The sequence below is a fragment of the Bacillus rossius genome, assembly GCF_032445375.1.
Source record: "Bacillus rossius redtenbacheri isolate Brsri chromosome 4 unlocalized genomic scaffold, Brsri_v3 Brsri_v3_scf4_2, whole genome shotgun sequence".
Classification (NCBI taxonomy): domain Eukaryota; kingdom Metazoa; phylum Arthropoda; class Insecta; order Phasmatodea; family Bacillidae; genus Bacillus; species Bacillus rossius.
Genome location: NW_026962011.1, coordinates 28,908,337 through 28,931,059, shown reverse-complemented (window position 1 = coordinate 28,931,059; position 22,723 = coordinate 28,908,337). Strand labels below are relative to the sequence as shown.

The window sequence follows — 22,723 nt, the reverse complement described above, 5'->3', positions numbered from 1 at the left end:
CTTGGACATATGGCAGATTGTGTGATCTTGCTGCAACCAAGTCCTATTGTTGTAACCTACTGCTACAACTGTGACTGAAAAAATTCTCGTAGCATTTTCACATACTCTGCAGAATTACAGTGTGCATTTCCAAGAAGAACTGGCCAATAGTACCCTTTAAAGAGATTGCCACACAAACCATCACCTTTGGAAAAGGCAAAGGACTTTGGTGTTTTATTTTGGGTTTTCCCTGCTCCAAAATCTGCAATTTTGTTTATGTGTATGTCCATTTAAGTGAAAGTGGGCTTCATCCAATACGAAAATGTTATCGAAGTTGTTTAATTACTCAAACCAACGCTGATAACATTTCTCATTTCAGTGATTTTTTTTTACCTGTTATTTGTTGTTTAAGTACGCAAAAACACAGTCTCATATTGATACACCATAGCTTCAGAATTGCTTCAAATTAATATTCTGATTACACAAAAAAAAACACAGAGTTTGAAGTTTTATAAAGTCATTGCATCACACACTATCTGGTAATAGGCCTCTACTGAATTACGTATGTAATAAACCTTTTACAATAATTAAACTACATGATTTCTATATGACTCTTCTTTAATTATTCTTAAAAAAATTTTTTTACACTTACATATTGACAAATATAACTTTTTTTGTTATAAATTTAAGTTACTAACATCAAATAAAGGTACAAACATTCAATTTTCCACAGTGCTGACTTATTGTTAGAAAGAGTAACTTGAACTGCAGCAGGACCATGATAGCTTCTGGATTGAAGAAGCAACACTCTGTTGATGCTGCTCGACCTATCAGAAACTCCCACAATCACAAATAAAATAAGGCTAATGTAGCAACTGGTGGTTTCTTTACATCCATTTTTAATACTGCAGCGTGTAGTACAAACACCTCTTACATTCAATATCACATCAAAGTCCAAGCCAAGTACACACAGCAGAGTAGCCACTAGCGCTTGGGCATTTACTCAGCGGGAGCCCCAATCACCGCACATAAGGTTTGAGCCTTTAGTGAGATATTTTTTCAGCAAACGACCACCAATAAGACTAATACATTTTTTTGGTTCCTGCACTGACACTCGTAATGACTAATTGTATGCATGCTCATATTTTAAACACTCATTATCCTGTTCAGATTATTGTAGCACATGAATAATTACATTGGTAACTGAGAAGACTGTACAATGGAACCTCATTATTAATTACCTAACTCAAAACAAAAAATATATTTTCATGTCCCTATAAAATGTTTTACATTTGTTTTACATTCAATAACAGTTCAATATAAGTACTTTTCATAGTAAGTATAGAAACAATGTCTTTTTTTTTTTAATAATGTGGCATACTGTCACATTCATATACCTATTAATTTGGTTTCTTTTCTTACCATTTAACTGATGGCCTCATCACATTTCATGATGAAAAAGTAAATTTTATTGTTATTTAAAAATAACTTTATGTTTTATAATTTTAAAAAATTAAAACATGAATTGGCTGTTTTAACTCAATTATTTGGTTGAGTTTACAATAAATTAGAGGCCCGTAAATTTGCGGATTCATTTAGCGACAGGCTAAACTTTCCAGCCCTATACATACTGTACCCTCAGAAGCTTCCCTTTGGGTTCATTTGTTATTTAGAACCTTGTCTTCTTTCAAGTAGGTCAATGTGACTGTCTCTCTGCTGCTGACTGGTGTTGACTGCCCAGTCGGAGTGAGGAGTGGCGGGATAGCTGTGCACCTACAACTCAGTAGTGCTGGGGTAGAATATTTAGTTTTATGGGTGGCCAAAACTATGGGAGTAGTGGCCAAGGAATTAAGAAGCCTCTCACTAAGGGGGCTCACATGCGCTTACACAATCGTGACAAACAGGTTTGGCATGACTTTGAAACAGTTTTGATGTCAAAACTATGATTTATGGAAATCTTTCTGTATATTTCAAAGTTTTCTGCTTATTGCATGCATATAGGCCAAAATATGGGCAGTATACAACATACAAGCACCGTACCCAGAGATGACGTGTCAGTTAACCCAACGTGCAAAACTCTCTGGCCCGTACAGTTGTCCCCCCACCCATGGAAATTTCCACGGGCCCCCTTTGTGAATCCTACAGATTTGCACCCCCGGCCAAAAAAAATCCATATAATTTCTGGGTCTCCATTTATTACAGTCACTCTAGTTTATTATAGCTAGAGCAAAGATTTTACGGTTTTATATTTTGGAAAATTTTGTCCTAAAGATTTTGATATTTTGTCTTTATCATTATAAAAGTTCAGATTTTTTTGGTATCGCCTTTATGATTTATTTAGGAGATTTAAGATCAATAATAGTAAATGTAATTGTAACCCCTATTATAATATTTACAATTTTTGCTCAAAGTAAATTAAAACATTGTTGAAAGTAAATAAATATTAACGGCATAGATTGTGTATTAAAGGAAAGTATAAAAACATTATGAACATAACTTAGGACCTCATAATTTTGGTATTATCTTCCCATATTTGGTGAAGGTGCATTTATATACAGGTGCCAGTATTTTATTTTGGTGAACATTATTCATGATTCATGAGAAAGCAACCATAGTTAGAAGTTCAGCATTCTCAGGCAAAAGAGATCTTCTCCGGTCACTGACAATGACAGAATACTTTGAAAATGACCTTTCAGTGTCAACATTTGATGTTGGTATCCACATTAATTTGAGTGCAGCTGCAGCAAACTCTGGAAAGTCACATTTCAGTTGACACAAGAGGTTCACTATGTCTACACTGGCTGTGTGTGGTTTTTGTAGTTCACTGTTTACAAGCTTTTGAAGGGCCATTTAACCTGCTGCTGCGTATACTTGCAGTTCTTGGCACATTTTGTAGGAAAGGTAGAGTATCGACCATTTTTGAGAACTTTTTTCCTTCTATGCTCACATTCCCAATATTTTTGGGGTTCAGCAGGGCATCAGTATCACGAAAACTTGCATGAGAAGGATCAATTGAGACAAAATCATGTAGCTTTAGTAAGCTAAGCTGTGATGTCTGTTTGAACTGTTCTTTCAAGGCTGCAGACAGAACACTTTTCATTTTTCTCAGTAACTTTTCAACAGCCTCTGGAAAAATTTCTTTTGTTGGAACTTCCAATGAAATTTGAAGCTTCTGAAGCTTTGAATAGAGGAGGTGGGCAGTTGGGTAGGAGGATCCCTCCAAAAAGTTTATTGTGTCAACAAAGCAGACACAATTTTCAGTGACAAACACACACCGAGATTCAAGGGCTTGTATCTCAGTTTCTTGCAGTCTCTTTATGAATTTCACAGCAGCATTATTTTCTTCACTCAATTGTTCGAAGAAGCTAACAATGTTATGCAGGTGATCAGCCAGGTAGAAAACAGCATGAAACCACATGTTCCATCGTGTCACAATGGGCATTGGAAACATCTTCAAGTTATCTTTTCCATTCTTGTCCCTCAAAAAGTTTGAGGTAGGCATGCCGTCTCTTTCGTGTGTTCAAAAAAGCATTTTTTACCTTGATCAAAAAGAGGTTTAAATCCTCCAAACTGTTCTGCCAGATCTGCCCTACCAGATAGATTTTATGTGCCCAGCACTGCACGTGGTACACAGGTTCACCAAATATACCTTTCAAAGTGCTTGCAGATCTGGTCATATATCTAGCACCGTCAGTTACATATGCAACTATGTTTTCTTCTTTGATTTCATACTTGGTGCACATGTCAATCACAGCTTTCAAGCAGTTGACAGCATTAGCAGCTTCAAGTACACATGATGCTCCAAGTAAAATGCTATGTTCTGCCCCTGGTTGCAATATTTGGAAAATAATATTGAACACAAAATTTTTTGCTTTATCTGTGGTTTCATCTGCCATAATTACGACTTTCTGGTCTGCCACTTTTTCTCTGATCTCTGCCTCTTTCTTTTCCCTTAAAAGAGAATATTTTTTTCTTACCCAGTCTCCACTAGGTATATCACCAGCACCACTGACATGTTTTGCTAGCCATTCCCTAAGTTTGCAGTTGTCCAGTTTCTTAACAGGAATTCCAGCCGCAATAAATGTTTCAACTGTTTCCAGTACCAATTCATCTTTTTTTCCTTGGCTCGTTTTAGCACTGGCCCTGCCTCATCAATTGAAAGCTGCCGTTTTGAAGTTTGTTGCCTTTGCTTCCCATTTTTGTCTCTCTGACTGAATGTGTTTATTTAATGTATCTTTAATTTCAAACTCTAAACGACAGTCGCAAAATTCACACATTAATATTTTACTACCACTCACATAAAACCCTTCTTTTGAAAATTCTGCTGCACGTGCAGCCACTGTTGGTTTATTTTTAGGCATTTTTTTGGTTTGTTACACAATGTTGCTAAACTTTTCCTAAGACAGCAACGCAGAAAATAAATCCACAGAAACTTAACGACAGTAAAAAGTTTTAAAATGTAATGAAAATATAACTCAATTTATGTTGCAGCACGGTATATACATACATCACCGATGCTGTAAAATGCATTTTTTTTTTATGTTTACAAAAATAATGTTGTTTGATGCAATCATGCCAATACACAAAACAAAATATTCTTATTTCTTAACACATGCGATGCGTGCTGCACTTCATCAAGATTTTAAAGTTTCGGGTGCTGCGGTACACTTATTTAGTCAGAAAACGATAAATTTTTTCCTGGATTTTAAATTACGTTATAAAACACGCATGCGAAAAATTATTACGCTCAACACAAGTGCGTTTTCGTCGAGTTGGCTAACTGTGTCTATTTACAATCTTCGCATAATGGCGACACTGTTTTTCTAACGTGTGTATATAACCAAAAACGAAAAAAAATTACTATCTGTGTAAAAACTATGAAATATTAAAGTCTTCTATTAGATTTATATATTGCAAAAGTGTGTTTGAAACGCCTACAAAGATAGTTGTTCCAAGAAACGATATAAACAAAAATTTGTCATCTAACTGGCGATGTTACTGTTATGTATTTCGCGTTCATATGGTACGTTATCTACTTTTCGCGTTTTGGTGGTGTTATCACTCAATATTGTTTTATTTAGCGTGTGCGAAAAAATCGTGGCTCTAATTATAGCACATTGTACAAAAACTGTGCCATGTATGTCCGATGATCTAGGCTCATAAGTATCTTGAGCTGTGCCAGGTGTATGGAATCACGTGCATGGGGATCTATGCTCGCAGGGTTTCGTTCGTATGGACTCACCACAGTTCTGCACATGGAGCGACCGCGCCAGGCACAAGGACTGTCTGCCAAGGACTCGAAGATGCAAAGCGTGCGCACTGGCGTCTGTTCCAGGGACGATGATGACATTTCGCGGGAGCGAGTGCTTCGGAACTGGCCAGCTCGAGGGGTCTGCCCGCGCGCCGCCAACAAGCGACAAAGCGTCAAGGTCCAGAAAAGCTTCAGCAGCCGAGCGTTTCTTGTTCCACCTCAGTAATTTGGTGGACGTAAAAATTGGCCCTGGAGCTAGCAGTCGTTCGAAAGAACCTGAAGGTAGGCTACAGAGAATTTATTATGCATAAACTTTCCTCCGTAACGAGTAGTACAAAGCGGAACTGTGGTGTTTAGAAATGATTTAACATTAACTTTTTGAGGTTAAAATTATCTGCAACTGTATTTGCAAAACATTTTTGTAAAAAAATTCATTTCTTTCTTCTTTTTGTTTAACTTGAAAATTAAGAAGTCTGTTCAACAAATGTGTTTAATAATGAAAGGCAACAAATATGTTTGACTTGTAACCAACACTGCATTGATGTTGGTTGATTAACAATAGGTAGGATCAAAATCATATGAAATTGCAATAAAACACAAATGACATAACAATAACACATCATAACACCTAAATTTAACTAAAAACATTGAACCATTCAGCAATTTTCCAAAACTTAATTCAAATACACAAATGTTACAGTAAAACACTTTTAAAAATCTCACTTAAGAAAATTTTTTGCATAATAAGTTTACAAAACTTAGTATTTTACCTGTAAAAACATGCAATTTTACAATGTTCCTGCTAATAAGTTTAAACTTTCAAGTACCTTGATACACTTCTTAACAGGGTTTTACTGTATATTTGACTAATTTAGCATGAATTTGTAACAAAATGTATGAACTAAATGGATTACAAAAAATTTATATAATATTTGATATTGCATCTCATTTGTAAAACATAATTACATTAATGACATATGCACATTTTTCAAACACACAAAAATTTGCCAATTTATTTTTATCCTTCTGAGTAGTTCTGGTTTAGACATGCTTATTACAAATTATTTTAATGTAAATATGCATCATGTTTGAGTCATAATGAGATTATTGTAATGAAATAAGGATTTTAAACAATATTTTAGATACATATATATATATTTTTTTTGTTGAAAAATACACAACATAATTTTATTAATACGACAATGTATAAAAAAAATAATTACCTGTATTAAAAATGAACTTGACCTAAAAATAAAACCATAAAATCTTGTCTCTAACACTATGTATGTAAAGTTTGTAGATTTTTCGGAAAATAACATCTTTGACTAGGTTTACGTTAAGGATTATTTATGAAGCAGTTAGACTCAAGACTGTTTCGAAACTCAGTAAGAGTTAGCCAACGGAGAGTTGTTCATCATGCGCTTTACATCATGAGTGTGTAAACATTATTTATGACAGGTAATGGCCATATGTTGGACATTCATTTCACCTACGTTAATGGCATACATTTATGTGTTTCTGAAATAAGCGTGGAAATTTCGTACTTTTTTACCACAACACAAAATTGGGTCAAAAGGCAGATGTGCAGGAAGAGCATCATGAGAAGCAGTCAATTAAACTGTCGTAGGTCACTGAAAATAAAACCGGTGGAAGAGGGTTAAAAAAATTAAACGGGCAAATGATATATATTAATATTTTTTTTTAAATATCTTTTTCCTATAATATTAAATTGTGAACAGTTTGTAGGTATAACAAGTTATGGCACAGCTTTAAGGTCACACCAAGTTATGTTAACAATGTTTCTTATGTTTTATTATGTTCGCGCCAATTTGCCGGTAATGGTCAAGCTTTCTGGTAGTGGCAAACAGAGCTTGTTTAAATTTTTGATTTACCTGGAAAATTATTTTCTTATCTGTTAGTTCCAAAACAGGTTTATCAAAATGTGCAACTTATTTGTAATCAGTAATCCAAGCAATTATTTTTTTTGCCTCTGGCAAAGGGAATTTTTGTGAATGGAATGGTTTTGTTGAACTTAGGCATTTGAATTATAAGTTAACTAGGCTATAGACTCTAAATTTTTTTTTTGCAGTTTTTAAGTTTGAACACTGTGAGACAGACAATAAGATGTGTATTCGGCGGAAATTACGCAATACTTTAGTTTTGTTGCGCGAGTTATTTTAATTGTTATTTCCACTCGGCCGGGTGTCGCAGTTTTTCTGCCTCCGCAAGGATGGGGTCACATCGCTATAACCTTTGTAAGAGTTCACCTTGCCCTCAGATGTACGTATTCACTGAGAAGTCATGATTCCTTTGGAACTCCTGTGTGTCCTGCTACTGCAGACTTCTTCAGGCCCGGAGTGGGCGGCCGAGACCTCTCGTGGCGCGGAGATGTGCGAGGCGTGGCGACGCAGAGGTCACTGGGCGGCAAGTGTCACTGCAACGTGCTTCCAGTACTCGCGCCGAATGGTGTCGTGCTCAGACGCCAGCGCATGGCACAGCTGCACACCAAAGAGGCACATCAGCACAATGACCACTGCAGTCTAAATTACTAAATTACTAAATAACAATATAACAATAATTATTAGTGGTGCACCGATATGACTTTACCGATTACCGATTCGATTACAGATTATGAGAGCAATAATCGGCAGATACCGATTCAGTTACCGATTATAATGAACAAATTTTTTAAAGTGTAATAATGCACACAAAAATTTTATTCCCATGTGAATTTAATAACAAGATTAGGTAAAATTGAGAATAGTTATAATAACAGTATAAAAATATACAAAATACACTATTAAGTCATTGAAAAGTGTAAATTAAATTAACTTCTATTTATATTTGTTATTGTAAACAACTTGAACTACAATCTAATTATTGTAGTTTACAATGGATAAGTTTTTGTTGCGGAAAACTAGCATTATTATCGACTATCACATAAGGTTGCATCGAGAAATTACCGTTTAACAATGTAAACATGTTGCTTTATTTTGTTCACTTGAGTTTATAGAAAAATGTTTCCACACAATTTTTTTTCCGTACTCGCCATCTCACTATAATTATAAAAAAAAAAAGACACAAAACCAATTCTAGCACATGTGATTTTATTTAAGTTGACTGAATATATCAAATTATAAATACGTTTTCACTTTTCACGTCACATATAAATAACACAACAAAGGATAATGTTACCAAAGATGCCCATAACGAGTTTGTAAACGCAGTGATAAACTCTAGACGGTATCGGGACCACGGTTTCGAACAGCTACTACGACTCGAAAAGATTGATTGTCATAGAATCCACTGCAACTGCTTGTGGTATTTTGATTGCGTGCCATCTATCTTACGTCTCTGGCTATAGGTAATATACAAGGCCACTAAACAAAAATCAGAACAAAAGACGAAACGTACATAAACGTGTAGGAAAAATGTATTTTTTATTGTTCGAGGCAATGAGATTTATTAAACTTAACGAAATATCTGTAATCATATGACGGAGTTAGATGAATTTTGTAATATAAACAAATATTACCGTATTTTATCCTAAAATTTGTAACAAAATATCACACGCTAAAAACCTATTTAATTACGCCGGGACGTAGATAATCGGCAAAGTAATCGTTAAGATAATCGCCGATTACGATTAATTGGTAAGTACCAATAATCGCCGATTACGATTCATCGGTATCCGCATCGGTGCACCACAAATAATTATTCCATTCCTTAATATACTTGTAACTTGGCAGGAAACATAGCGAATCTACACCAAGTTTAGGGCCTCGAGGCCAGCTGACAAATGTGATGTTCGTCCAGCAAGAACAACACGCACCTTGACGGCCTCCTGTAGGAGTCGCTGGGAGTCGTCGCAGCCCGTCTCAGCGCGGTCCTCGTAGGCGTCCACCAAGAAGGCCAGCAGGTGGGGGGAGCGGTTGCCTGCTGCATACAGCTCGTCGCAGAACTGTCGCATCACTTGGTTCCTGCCGAGCCCGTCCTCGTGGTGCGCCAGCAGTCTGGGGGCATGCCGCACACACACTCGCTATTCTCCACACGCCAGTCACACACTCGCTACTACCCACACGCCAGTCACACACTCGCTACTCCCCACGCGCCAGTCACACACTCGCTAGAGTTGATGTCCCTACATACTTTCGCTTATTCGCGGTCGCTGCCCCACATTTAACAGAATTTTCTTCCACTGTCTTGCGGTTTTTCAAAATCGTGTTCAGTGTTGAACATGAAATCTTAAGTTCGTTAGCAAGAGAAACTTGGGTACCCACGTGTGCATTATAGCGTCTCAAAATGTCCAGTTTTTTTTTTATTGTGAGAGTTTTTCTTACACTTTTTTCAGACATCATGAATACTCCCGCACTAGCAAATTATTTATTTCAGATTTTGGGCAAATATTTAAATAAAACTAACCCATCACTTGTTATGAATTGGAAAAAAAACGTATCACTATCGTAGCCATGTTCGGAATTCACTACTGCCAACTGCTTCCAGAAACTTTTTTGGGTATTTGTTAAAATAAAATTATTTATTAAAATATAAAATACCATTTATATTTTTATAAATGATTTACGAATTTTATTTATATTGCTAGCACAAACTGCCATTTTATAATTTTAAATCACTAATATTAAGTCGCCAAGAAAAACTTACCTTCAACTAACCATTGAAGTGAAAAGAGTTTGACCACACACACACGAAGACGCCATTTTTGCGGGAAAAATTTTCTTTAAATAATTTTAGTATACGCTCAGTAATCGCGTCTATAACTTTTAATTTAAAGTGTGTACCTATATAAATTTATGTATAAATATTTAAACGTATGGCAATTTTTGTTTTAACTTTACCTATCGTTTCCGCAATCACAGAAAATTTTGACGTATGGCCGTATAGTTTACCGTGGCACAGAATAAAATTTCGAAGTGAAGGTTGTTTACAATGGCAATTGAAGGTGTTGCGAGTACGTGCATGGACGTATTAGAAATATGTTCTAATCGTAATAGTATTCACTTTATTTTATAGTGTTCTTTCTGAACTTTTTCTGATGGTATTCTCACAGATGCTGCGCTGATCCAACGTAAATTACGGGAAATGCTTCCGCATATAGCGGGTAAATAATGCATTAATACAGTAGAGCTTCATTATAAAGAACACGAAGGGACCAAAATTATGGCAGTTTGTTATAATGAAGTTCTTTATACCGAAATCACAATGATTGCCTGTTTTGGGGTTTTGAACATAACTCGATCTTGTTAAAAAACAAAGTAGAAAATCTAATACCAATATGAGTGGTACAAGCAATGCTGTAATAAATCAAAAATATAAAATTTAAAAGTTAGGAATTTTTTTTTACATTTTATTGTCTTCCAAACTGGATCACTGGGTGAGAATTGTGGATAATGTTGATTTGGAGATACCTAACTTTTTAGCCACATCAGTCTTTTTATTTTCTTTATCTACTGCTTTTAACATTTCAAGTCGTTTCCTAGAAGACATGTTCAGTAGTACGGTTTTTTAAACTATAAAAACAAATGCACACTACACATGTAAAAATAAGTTATACATGTAGTATAGCCACGTTTCTGGGAAGCCTACAACTCACGTAGTTTCGGTTCTCTGCAAGAATTTGCGAAGATTTCCGAAGTTTTGCGTTTTGGTATTAACGCCACTTCAGCCGCTAAATCAGAAGATCAAGCATGTTGTGACTAACCTAACACAACCCTTCGATTTTTTAAATTTCAATTTTTGAGAGAAATCCGAAGTTGCACGAACGTGCTAGACCGAAACTATGTGAGTTGTAGGCTACCGCACGTTTCTCAAACAATAAACAAGAAAACGACCAGAGATGTGTGTGTAGCAATACTTTATGATGTAGCACTTCGCATCGGTTAAACACATCGTGCGAGCATAGAACAAAGAGTAATGTCAGCGAACACCACAATGCAGCGCTTTAGTCGCTACACTAGTTTTGTGCATTAATTTCAACACTAGTCCATTGTAGAGGTGTAAAAGTAACCAAAAAAAGCATACCCGTATGTATTCGTTACTATAACAATCAGTACTCGTTACTATCGTATCGTTACTCGTTACTTCTGATATGTACCGCATAACATGCAACGAATCGAGTCGTATTGCGTACGCGTACAGTATGACGTCGCATAAATAATAATAAATAGAATATATACAAATAACAATATTTGATAATTAACAGTTTTTGTTAACCAAGAAACAATTAAATCTCATTAGAGTGGCTTTATTATATTATCTCTTTTAAGATAATAAAAAAAAGTGAAAATTCGCGATAATAAAAAACAAAAACATACATATTTCTAATTTGTAAAAAATACTTTCTTACGTTGTTTTTGTTCCAATCTCAAACTTTGTCTACACACACAATACCTTTAATAAAGAGTAAAAATCTTGGACGACGAATTTCCAAATTATTATACTTTACTTAATAAAGAAACATCGTTCTTTGTAACGTAAATTCATCGAATATGCGAGCGCATGCGTGAAACATACGAAGAATGCGAGTAACGAAATGCAGCCGTGTGTAACATTTCGTTACTCGTATATAGACGGCGCACCCGTTACTCAGTAACGAATACATACGGTATGCTACAGCTCTAGTCCATTGCAGTCATCTATGGCGCGTATCAAAATAAATAAGATGGCAGTTTGTGGGTGAATGGCGACGATTTTATCCATTTGTCGTTTACCGTGCCGGGCAGAAAAGTGTTCGTTCAAATGAATATTTATAGAATATTTAAAAAATTTGAACGAGAAAATTCGTACTAGTGAAATTTTTTTACGTTATGTTATATGGACGTCTGACGGGACCAAAGGCATAGTTCGTAGTAATGAATTGTTCGCTCTAATGAAGTTCGTTAAAACGGTGTTTTACTGTACTAGTGATGGGTAAAATCCCATTTTCCCGAATCCGAATCTTGAATTCGAATCCCAAACAGTACCTCGAATCCACCCCTCGAATCCGAATCCAGATCTCAAGGGTTAATTATAAAATGATTTATAAGTTAAGAGAAAAAATTAAACATTATGCAGAATTATTTAACCCTTTAAATTTTTATTTAAAAAAACAAGGATTTTGACACGGTCTGGATCAAGACGATTCCGTTTTTGGTCACATATGTTTCCTGCAGTGCTGAACAAACGTTCAGAGAACACTGTCGCAGGTGGTGAACACAAATATTTTTTGAACAGTTTATGTAGCCTGGGTGAACACGCAGACTGAGTTTTCCAGTATTCGAGGATGTTTATTTCTGGGTTAACTGTAGGATCACGTAAGAATCTGGTCACTTCATCAATTGCTGTAGAATCCGACTTGGTGGATTTAAGGCATTCAGGCATTATCTGTGAGTACAGTGATTCATGTATCCACGGAAATCGGAAAACGAAATTCAACATCCGACGAAAAAATATTTTGTAGTTACCAACTTGACATTTGTTTAAAGTCCCAAATGAAGATAAACGCTTTCCTGAAATATTTAATGGAAACTGAAAGGCGCCATCTTGGCTTCAATGGTTTTAGGCCATAACCATGAGAAATATTGTCGTGCGTCTTTTAAAATTAAGCCTCACTAAAGCATAGTGATTAATATGCCCGAAGTTAAAAGTGACTGGGTGTTTTCTCTAGTTTACCCATTAAAATTCTTTATATTAATATTAGTTATTTTTTGTGTTGCTCAAAATGATTGGCTAACAAATTTATTGGTTGGCCATCATGGAATTCTCAGATAATACATATTTTAATGTTGGTAGTCTACACAAACCAAACTTGGTCCTAAAAAAATTCATAAATAGAACGTGTATCAGAATATTTAAAATTGAATCACGATTAAAATAATAATTGTATAATGTATTAAATTTATCTCATTCATTATTTCATTGTTATTACTACATGTGCGACCGTAACTTGTGATGAAAGTCGGCATTATTGTTGTATTACTAAGTAACAGATTTCTGGGTAAAGTTGTTAAAAAAAAAACAAGATTCATATTACTAGTCTAGATCCTATATGTGCTTTATTTTATTTTTTAGCATATTCTGAGAATACATCTGTGATTTATGCCTTATTTAATGCCAATGTAGCGACAATGCATCCATGTTCATGAATATAAAGTAAGTTTTCCAAATCAGTACATGCTTCATAATTTTTTTATATAATAACGAATTAAAAGTACAATACAGTAGAACCTCGTTAATCTGTGATGCGCTAATTCGGGAATCGGATAATCAGGGACGATTTAAAAGAGCAGAAAAAAAAAGAGAAGTAAAAATTGCCAGTGCTTAAAATTAACGTCACGAGGGCCGGCGGCGGGTAAACACTGCAAGCCTTCGCATGGGCCGCCAAACTCTGCAACACTGTTTGTACCGACCCTTTGTGTCGCCCCCCTTTCAGCTGTCACATTTGTCACTCTTTAAACTTGAGGGGGATGTCCTGACTTCTGCTTCCCGTCTCCCTTTGTTTGTTTCCACCCGCCAATGCACGCCAATGCACGGCAGGCGCCTGGCAAGTGACGCGTCTGGCTGGCATTCGGCTGTATGAAGGAGGAGGTGGGGGGGGGGGGGGGGGGGGTGTTTCCCAAAATTTATGTGTGCAAGGTCAGCACGATCTTATCTTTCTCTCTTCAGGCTGTTGTAAATGACCGTGAACTAATGGCTACGCAGTGCTGTATTTTTTTAAGCCGAGACACTAATTTGAAGACAGCCGGCCCTTACCATGAACGGATTATCCGGGTTTATTTATTTTTTTTACAGGATTTCAATTATCCGGGCATCGGCAGGTCCCAATTAACACGAATAATGGGGAGTTTACTATTTTTTATCCATCTGCTGCCAAGGCACAGTAAGCCTCGGGAGATGTTACGTCACATGACCTTGGACTTAACCCAGCTGCACGCCGGTGTCTAAGAAGCTTGACAAGACCTTCCGGGGTTTTAATCGCTAGTCCGTGATATTCGGTAATCCGTGATTATCTCGGTCCCGACCATCACGCATTAACGAGGTTCTACTGTACCTTAATAGGATGTGTTCCAAGGGAAACGTAAACAGGCCAAGTAAATTGTAAGCATTTAAGTTTTTAAAGTACTACATTTACATCAATATTTTTCCTCGAATCCCGAATCTTTTCCCTCAATTTTCGAATCTTTCGAATACTAGAGATTCGGTGCGATTCGAGGATTCGACCAGCCCATCCCTAATTAATACTATAGGGGAAATGATGGTGCAAATAAAAAAATACGTTAACTACGGGAAAACGCAAATCCCAGGTACGTGAAAAAGAGGTTCTACTGTACTACGTCTGAATACTGCCAAAAGTGACCCAGGAAAAAAGTGGCAAAACTGGGATTAAATTATTATCTGCATTATAACTGGGCAAAAAAAAAGCCCCAGTTAGTAGTTCAATCAGCAGACAAGGAATTATAATGTCCCTATTCTGACAAAGACTCAGTAACTAAAATATTGTTTGTAAAAAATTGATGGAGTTAACTTAATTAAGTTTTTCCACGTTTTGGCGTCACTTTTGGCAGTATTTCCGACGACTCCCAATTTAACGCAAGCAAATATATTTCAGAGATCCGTACCCCCTGACGTAGTTCCAAGGACTCTCGTTGAAAGTTGCCAGCTTGATCTTTTCAATGGTGTACGCGATCTCCCGGTCAAGGACCTCGCCGACGAAGCCAGTAGAGTTGTTGATGACAAAGTAGCGATGGTTCCACGCCGAATTGTTCCGTACATCCTCGTCCAGGAGTTTGTCCACGTATTGAAGCTCCTTGTCGAACAACCTGCAGCACAACCAACCACTAGAACAACAAACACATGTCATGTACCTACATGGCTGACAGTTCCTTGCTGTACCCCACTGTCTATCACAACCCACAAATCATTGGACAATATTTATATGGAAAAAAACAAACTAAAACAACTTTTCAATTATTTAGATTTAGTTGATGATCCAACTAACACAAATTGCCTTACAGATTCTCCAATGCCATGACAAAAAATATTTACCACAGTGACCAAAAAAAGAGCCTGCAAAGTACGTATGCCGTCACACTCCAAGACACCAACACAATAACAACTCAGTCTCAGATGCCATCTTTAACACTCGTGACATCTGCTTAACTACAGGATGTTCATAAAAGAATGTCCCAGTTTCAATGGTACATTTTTACAGTATCATTTAGACTATTTACAACAAATCACACATCAAATTGAAGGTAAACTAACCTTACAAATGTTCAATATGTGTACCTTTAGTTATATGGTACACATCAAACCTAAAGTCCAATTCTTCCCACACTTTGGTTAACAAGACCGAGTACGGAAGCAATAGCCTCTTCAACTGTGTGTCTCAACTCTGGCAAACCATTAGGTAGTGGTGGAACGTTGACACAATCTTTTATAAAGCCTCTAAGAAAAAAATAGCATGGCGTTATGTCAGGTGAATGTCGAGGTCAGCGAAAAATAACTCTGTCGTGGCAACCATCGGCGGATGTTTATGCCACATGGGGGATCACAATCTTTAAATGAAACTCACTTTAAACTGAAATTACTGATTTACTTTTAGCAAACTGCAAAACACAAAACACTTTACGCTCAGAAAATGCCATTTTGCATAGATGGTGCTGCAAGCGAGAAAACAACAAAGCAGTACTTGCTTATCCGCTTAGATAAAACTGTTTGAGTTAATCTTTAATTGCGACCTTTAACCCATACCTACAACACTTACAGTTGATACTATTAAAATTTATAACTGAGGCATTCTTTTATGGACACACTTTACAATGCACAATAGCATTGCAACATTATAAAATAATCACTTAAGAACCAACCTGGAATGTCCACTTTTTGTTTGCTCACGTGCAAAGTATGTCTAAATAAATTGTAAGTGCAAAATTCAAGGTGTTATTACCAGCAAAAACTATAAAGGCAAACATGTTTGCAAACATTCAAGTCCTGGTACCTCAGAACTAATAAAAGTGGACATACAATGGTTGTGCTAAAAACATCACAGTAAAGTCCCAACTACAATACATGCACGCTACAGTATGCCAGCCGGCGATGGTGGACATACTTTTGTATCTAGACATTTTAGTCAAATGACTTGAAGCAAAGCATGTTTCCCCAACTTTATCCCTAATTCTTTCCAGAAAATTGAAATTACCTCACTCTTGAAGGTTTTCCTTGTTTTTTCTGGATTCTAGTTACCCTGAAGAACCCTTCTGTGATCACTTTTTATAGTGCTAAAGCTTGCCACGCAGGTGCGAGAACAATCACTCACTTGAAGGTCTTGACGACCCACTGGCGGTGCTGCCAGGCGTGGTAGTTCTTGGCGTCGCTCGACAGGATGTGCTCCGTGAAGAGAAGCTCCTGTGACGGGTCCTCTAGCCACTCCACCATCACCCCGCGATGGTGCCTTCCAACAGAGCCGGCACGCAACATCGTCACTTGCAATGCCTGTGCAACCTCACTGCCACGCTTCGAAAACATGTACTTCCACGTTCGGGAGATTTACATCAACTTCCTTTGCTTATTGTGTTTGGGGTCTGGCGAGTTTCCCCCTCGAGTTCAGTTTACTGCTGAGTGAGAGAAGTAGACTCATGTTTAGTTAATATTTTTTTTTCATAATAATGTTTCATAAAGTGATTGTTACAGCACAGAAAATATAACCACATTATTGAATCTTATGAGAAAGAGATCAGGTTCATTACCCTATCGATTCCCCAGAGGAAACAATAAAACCAACAACTACTTTGTTTAAAGCAGTAAGTTCAGTGACTTGCTCTACCTTTACAGTTTGTTTTTTCACAACATTTAACAACAAATATAATTATAGACAAAAAACACTAATAAACAAAGGATAGTTAAAATCTATGTCTTCCCTTCCCTCCCCAAACTTTTTGTCCCTTTCATAACAACGTATATAGTCAACAATACTTTAAAAAAAAATTTTTTTTGTAATTTGCACCTCTAAATTCACAAGTAACTGTGCAACTGGATTTCCTGCCAAGTTTTGTCAAGGTGACAGTCGGGTGTGACAGCGTGCGTGCCGAGTGGACAGATGATGAACTGATAAGCCTGTTCCTGAGCTGCTCAACCACCTCACTCACCGTCCAATGGCACGACAGCTGTCGAAGGAAAGACTCGAACAAGCTCCAGGACGACTCCGGCCTCGGACCCCGGGATCGCAGCAGACCCGTCCCGAGGTTCAGTCGGCAAGCAAGGGGGAGTCCTACCTTCGAGAGTGGTCTCACGCCGTAGCGGAGTGGGTGACGCCGGGAAGGGGGGGGGGGGAGGGGGGCGCTGAGCACTTACCACACCTGGTAGTTCTTGGACATGTTCTCTATCATGTGCCTGGTGAAGGCCAGCTCCTCATGCAGGTCCTTGCCCAGGTGCTTCAGGATCTCCCGCCTGCAACCGAGGACGTGCGGGGCTCCTGCATTCAGCACTACCAGAGGTCACGAGCCCTCATCACGAGAGAAGCACATGAGAGACCCGTAAAATTCGCGGGCTCATTTTGTGTTATGCTAAAATTCAAATAATTATACCTGAGTGCTGCTTCTGTCATTGGTTCACTGTTAATCTGGAGGACTGAGAGCCAATTAGAGATCCTCACTCATAGAAGTGTCGAATCACAGGCCATCCAGTCGAGACAAATCACAAGTCAGCAGCCAATGAACAGTTGGCATTTGCCCAAGTGTGTAGAGAATATTGGAGTCTATCCTGAAGGTCATTGAACCTGCGAATTTTCCTGGTCTCTACTCATAACTAAACACATTGTACACAATTAGTTTTTTTTTTTTTTTTTTTTTTTTAATATAATCATCACCCAACTGGCATAAATTTAGAACTCAGAAAAACATTATTCAAAAAATGTTTGCATGGAGAGAGAGCTGTTCTGCATTGACGTGGAACTTGGACCGATGGTATGGCATGGAAAAAAAAAATGAACAAATGAATTTAAAAATTACTTTATTTAATTTTTCAACGTGTTCTTGAAATGCAGCATTCACCTGTATTGCCAGACAGTGTAGTTGGCAGGATTTAGCTCCAGAGCATCTTTCGTCAACCCCAAAGCTCGTTCGGACTTCTCGTTCAGTTTTAGGATCCCTCGGAAGTAATCGTAGACATCCTTGACTGAAGCAAAATCAATTTAATTCATTAAATTGCAATGTCAAAAAAAAAAAATTACAAACATGATTCACAGCCAATTTTATTTCCTTATACACAAAAAAAAAGTAGAGCCAGATATGATGTAGGATTTAGCTTAGAGGCAAAGTTCCGAGGAAAGTAGGGAATCTCTGGCGAGTGTCCCGCTGAAGCCGGGCTGGCTCCACGTCTTGGGGCTGCTGAAAGCAATCATGTCCTGCTACCATGTCTCTCAGCAAAAACAATGAAGAGGAACCCACTGCTTAAGCATCACAAAACTGATTACGATATGGTGAATTTCTGATAAAACCAAAACAACATTGGAAAGCAATAAAGCACGTCAACATACTATACAGCATGAAAATGCAAGTTAAATTATGAAATGAAGCTCAAATTAAACAAAATTTAATTCAAATAAAAAATGTAATTTTTTAATGTTTTAAATCCAAGGAATGTACCAAGTTTGTACCAAAGTGCATACATAGATCAGAAAAATTAATATTTATTGTCTGACAGTAAATCTTTCATCGAATCACTTTAAAACTACAAATGCTCACGGATTGAATTTTATTTTTCTTTATATATCTGTTTTACATACTTACAAAAGAATTATTTAACCATAAAATTACAGCATGTCTACATTATGCTATTTTGGTGGAATATGATTAAAAAACAAATTTAATGAAATAAAAACAATAACACAAAATTCTTCTGTTTTAAAAATGAAATTAAACTAAAAATAAAACCATAAAATCTTGTCTCTAAGCATTATAATTAAAAATTGCATGTCCCAAATGTAATGTAAACTAGAAGATGGAAAAGATGACAACAGCAAAACCATCAAACTTTGTTTCAAAAACATTTTCAAAAACTTAAAAAAAAAATACTTTAGCACATTTTTATGGGTGCAGGGACCTAAATTTCGAAATTACCTACTTTTGGAACAATCTGGAAAATTTATATCCTAGAAATTCCACAAAAATGTGAAATGCGTGAATTTAAACAATGAAAACACATTTGGCTGCATGGAAGAAATGTTTGACTGATTCCTTTACAATATTAGAGAACATGTAAGTCATTCTACTGATTTACCCATCTCGTGTTAAGGTAATGACTGTCTTGATTTGCTGTAACTTTACTCCTTACGTACTGCAGAGCTTTATAATAATGATTTAAATGTTCTCACTGCTACGCACAACACTAAACAGAAACTGTCTCAGAGGAACAATGCATCAGTTTGAGTGTTGGCCAAAGAAAAATGAAAACTCAGCTAGAGAAGATAATGCAACTATGATCTTCAAAAACTAATTCATATTATTTTTTAGGCTGATACTCGGACATAGCTGTCTTTAAGAACAGAAAAAAAAAAATTAGAAACACACATTATACATGTCCCTAAATTTACCCTGAAAGAATGGTCTCTTAATTCGTACCGATTCAAGAAAAAATAACAGATTACAGCTTGCATTACAATACCTGTGTTTATTCATACTGCCGCCACCATTAATTGTTTACCAGTGATCGTGATATTTTGTTTAGCACAATTGTAGCCAACTATCTAGGATTAAAAATATGATAATTCTTCTGTTTCATATATTGAAGTTTATCACTGGATCCTGAAGGCTTGATCCTGATAGCATAATCCTGTTGGCTTTATTGTGTGGTAAATGATGCTTGCTGTTTTAGTTCAGTATGTTGAAAGATCTTGATGGCATGATCCTTATGGCTTAATCCTGTGGTACATTTGTCATTTAATAATGAATTATATCCTAAGTTGGATAAAAAGAATTTTTTTTCAACCTACAATCATAATTCTTTCTTATTTCGCAATTTCTTTAATGTACAGGATCTTCCGACAGACATTTACTAAACTTCTCTAAATTTTTTAAAAAAAAAACACACATTGAAGTATTGTAACGTAAGATGTAAATGTTATTTTTTCACAAACCAGTTCAAATTGAGAAACCATTTTTTTTTTTCAGGGTTAATTCAGGAACGTCTCAAAGTACATGGAAAACAAATATCACTATTTTTTTGTGAGTAAACAATGAATGGCTACAGCAGTGTTAAAGCACAGGTATTGTAATGTAAGATATAAAAATTTAATTTTTATTCAAACTAGTAGGACTTTCGAAACCATTTGGATAAATTTAGGGACGTGTATAGTGTGTGAAAACAATGTTTTCCTATTTTTATTTCTTTCCACTCTAGGAAGCCGCAATATCCAAATATTAGTTTTTTTAGTGCAAGAGAAACATAGTTAAACCAATGATGGGTTAAGTTATAAATTCAAGTTTCATGATATGGAACAATTACCCCCTCCACTTCGTGACCCTGTCCACTTGCTGATTTCTCAAAGTCCAGTACGATTTCTAAATAACGGTACATTTGCATAACTCAAAAAATGCACTTTTTTACTGTTTTTTCCAATATAAATCATAACTCTACGAAATTACCACACAGTTTTAAAGCATTTTTAATGCAGTTAACCTTAACAAACCATTTAAAATGTTAACCACTTTAACATCGTAATAACCCTTTACAGATATAGAACATGTTAAGATAGTAAAAATAGAACTTTTTTTTTTCTCGGAAGTGCACTTCTTGAAAATTGCCTAAAGCCTAGTTGACACGATGATAGTAAAGCCCGATAGTTACTACCGCGACAGCTACTATCGCCGTACTATCACACTACTTTCACCGTGTAAACTGCACGATAGTTACTCTCGCGCTGTCACGATAGCACTATCGCGATATCAAGTCGAGCTAGATAGTTGGTAGTAACTGTCATGACAGTACTTGCAACTGTCGCAGCACTTTCGTAGTGTAAACGGATTGAAATCACTATCGTGATAGTGTGAGTGCATGTGTTCCTAGTACTTCAAGCAATAGTAAAATTTATTATAGGTTATTTTGATTTTGACAATGTCTCGATTTGAGATTGCTAGTTTCCTCGAGAAATACCAACAACACCCTTGTTTGTGGGATAAAAAACAAACATTCTTTCATCAATTCGAAGGAAATTTACATAACTTTTGGGGTCTTCAAATGCTAATTCTTTTATAAGCGTGTTTGAAATGCCCAACTTGTTTCTTCGTGCCAACCAATGTCCTATCCACTGTTTTTTCGTCTTTTGTTTTAACGGAAATAGCTATCGCAACTACTAAAACCTGGGCCACACAACGCACCAGGTCTGACATTTTCCCAACTATCGCATAATATCTTAATGCCAGTGTAAACAGACACTGTCGTGACAGCTGCTGTCGTGACAGCGACTATCATCGTGTCAACTAGGCTTAACTCTCCATTACTTTCAAACTCTTACACTGTTCCGAATAAGAAATGGCAACCACCGAGTGGGGGCCATCATCTTGAGGAATTGGTTTGACGTCTTTCCAGTCTGGCCTGTCCTTATAAAACACCCACTCTGGTTCTTCGGATAAATCTTCTGCACTGCCACTTGACATTTTAATATATTAGGAAATTCACTTGCATTAAACTTTATGTTTTTGCAATTCAAAATATTTTATTGGTTATGTGTATTTTATTATGTATTAAACGACTTACAGACTACTTTTCCATAGATAAGTTTGTTTGACTCGAGGTCTCTCGTGTAGTGATGGGTCGTTCGTTAACGATTCGTTCAAAAAGAACGAATCTTTGAGAGAACGAAATCTTGCGATTCGTTCGCGATGTAAAGAACCGGCTCTTTGAGAGCCGGTACCTTGAAAGATTCGGTAGAACGAAAATGCGGAGAGAACGAGAGAACCAACCGGCTCTTTGAGAGCCGGTACCTTGAAAGATTCGGAAGAACGAAAACGCGGAGAGAACGAGAGAACGAGATGAGAGAACCGGCCACGCGCCCGGTCTGATTCGTTCGTGAAATGATTCATGACGTCAGGAGTCTGAAGAATTAGTAATCACAGCGTGAGCATGTTCATAAGAGCAAACGATAACTGATAAAATAAAATAGGGTAACATGAAAAGTATCTATACCTGAAAATGTCAACTGTTAAGTAGTGGTTTAAAATTGCGTTTTCACATTCACATACACAAATTTGGGGGAAAAAAAAAAAACATGAATTAAAAATAACAGGGAAAGTAACTACAAATGTTCACACTTACCATTTAGGTGTTAATTAATGTACCTACTTCATTTTTCTCTCTTCATACTGAATCGCAGTAGTAGTATTCAATTTTTGTCTTTTTTTCTCTAAATGTGTTGGTCTACATGTAAACACTTTACTCTCTCTAGAGTGTAAATAGCCTGTATATTAATATTTGTAACTTAAAAAGTAATACAATATAAAT

The 22,723-nt window shown here is 36.5% G+C and overlaps 1 protein-coding gene across 1 annotated transcript; it reads right to left on the bottom strand.

The window, feature by feature from the left end:
* Positions 1-579: 579 nt before the first annotated feature.
* Positions 580-22,030, bottom strand: LOC134542515 (protein farnesyltransferase/geranylgeranyltransferase type-1 subunit alpha). Its single transcript, XM_063386880.1, has 7 exons — positions 21,738-22,030; positions 18,277-18,400; positions 17,579-17,674; positions 16,545-16,679; positions 14,845-15,045; positions 9,063-9,243; positions 580-7,728 (listed from the first exon to the last, which is right to left on the bottom strand). Exons 1-7 carry the CDS (start codon positions 21,877-21,879, stop codon positions 7,645-7,647), a joined length of 963 nt encoding a protein of 320 aa, XP_063242950.1. The 5' UTR covers positions 21,880-22,030; the 3' UTR covers positions 580-7,644.
* Positions 22,031-22,723: the final 693 nt, after the last annotated feature.

Bases quoted from the DNA above. Each gene is read 5' to 3' on its own strand.
- LOC134542515 (XM_063386880.1), bottom strand. From the start codon at position 21,879: ATGTCAAGTGGCAGTGCAGAAGATTTATCCGAAGAACCAGAGTGGGTG. The intron at 18,401-21,737 runs GTAAGAGTTTGA...ATTTTGCTTCAG, and splicing joins CATTTCTTATTCGGAACAGT to TCAAGGATGTCTACGATTAC. The intron at 17,675-18,276 runs GTGAATGCTGCA...CCTCGGTTGCAG, and splicing joins TACACTGTCTGGCAATACAG to GCGGGAGATCCTGAAGCACC.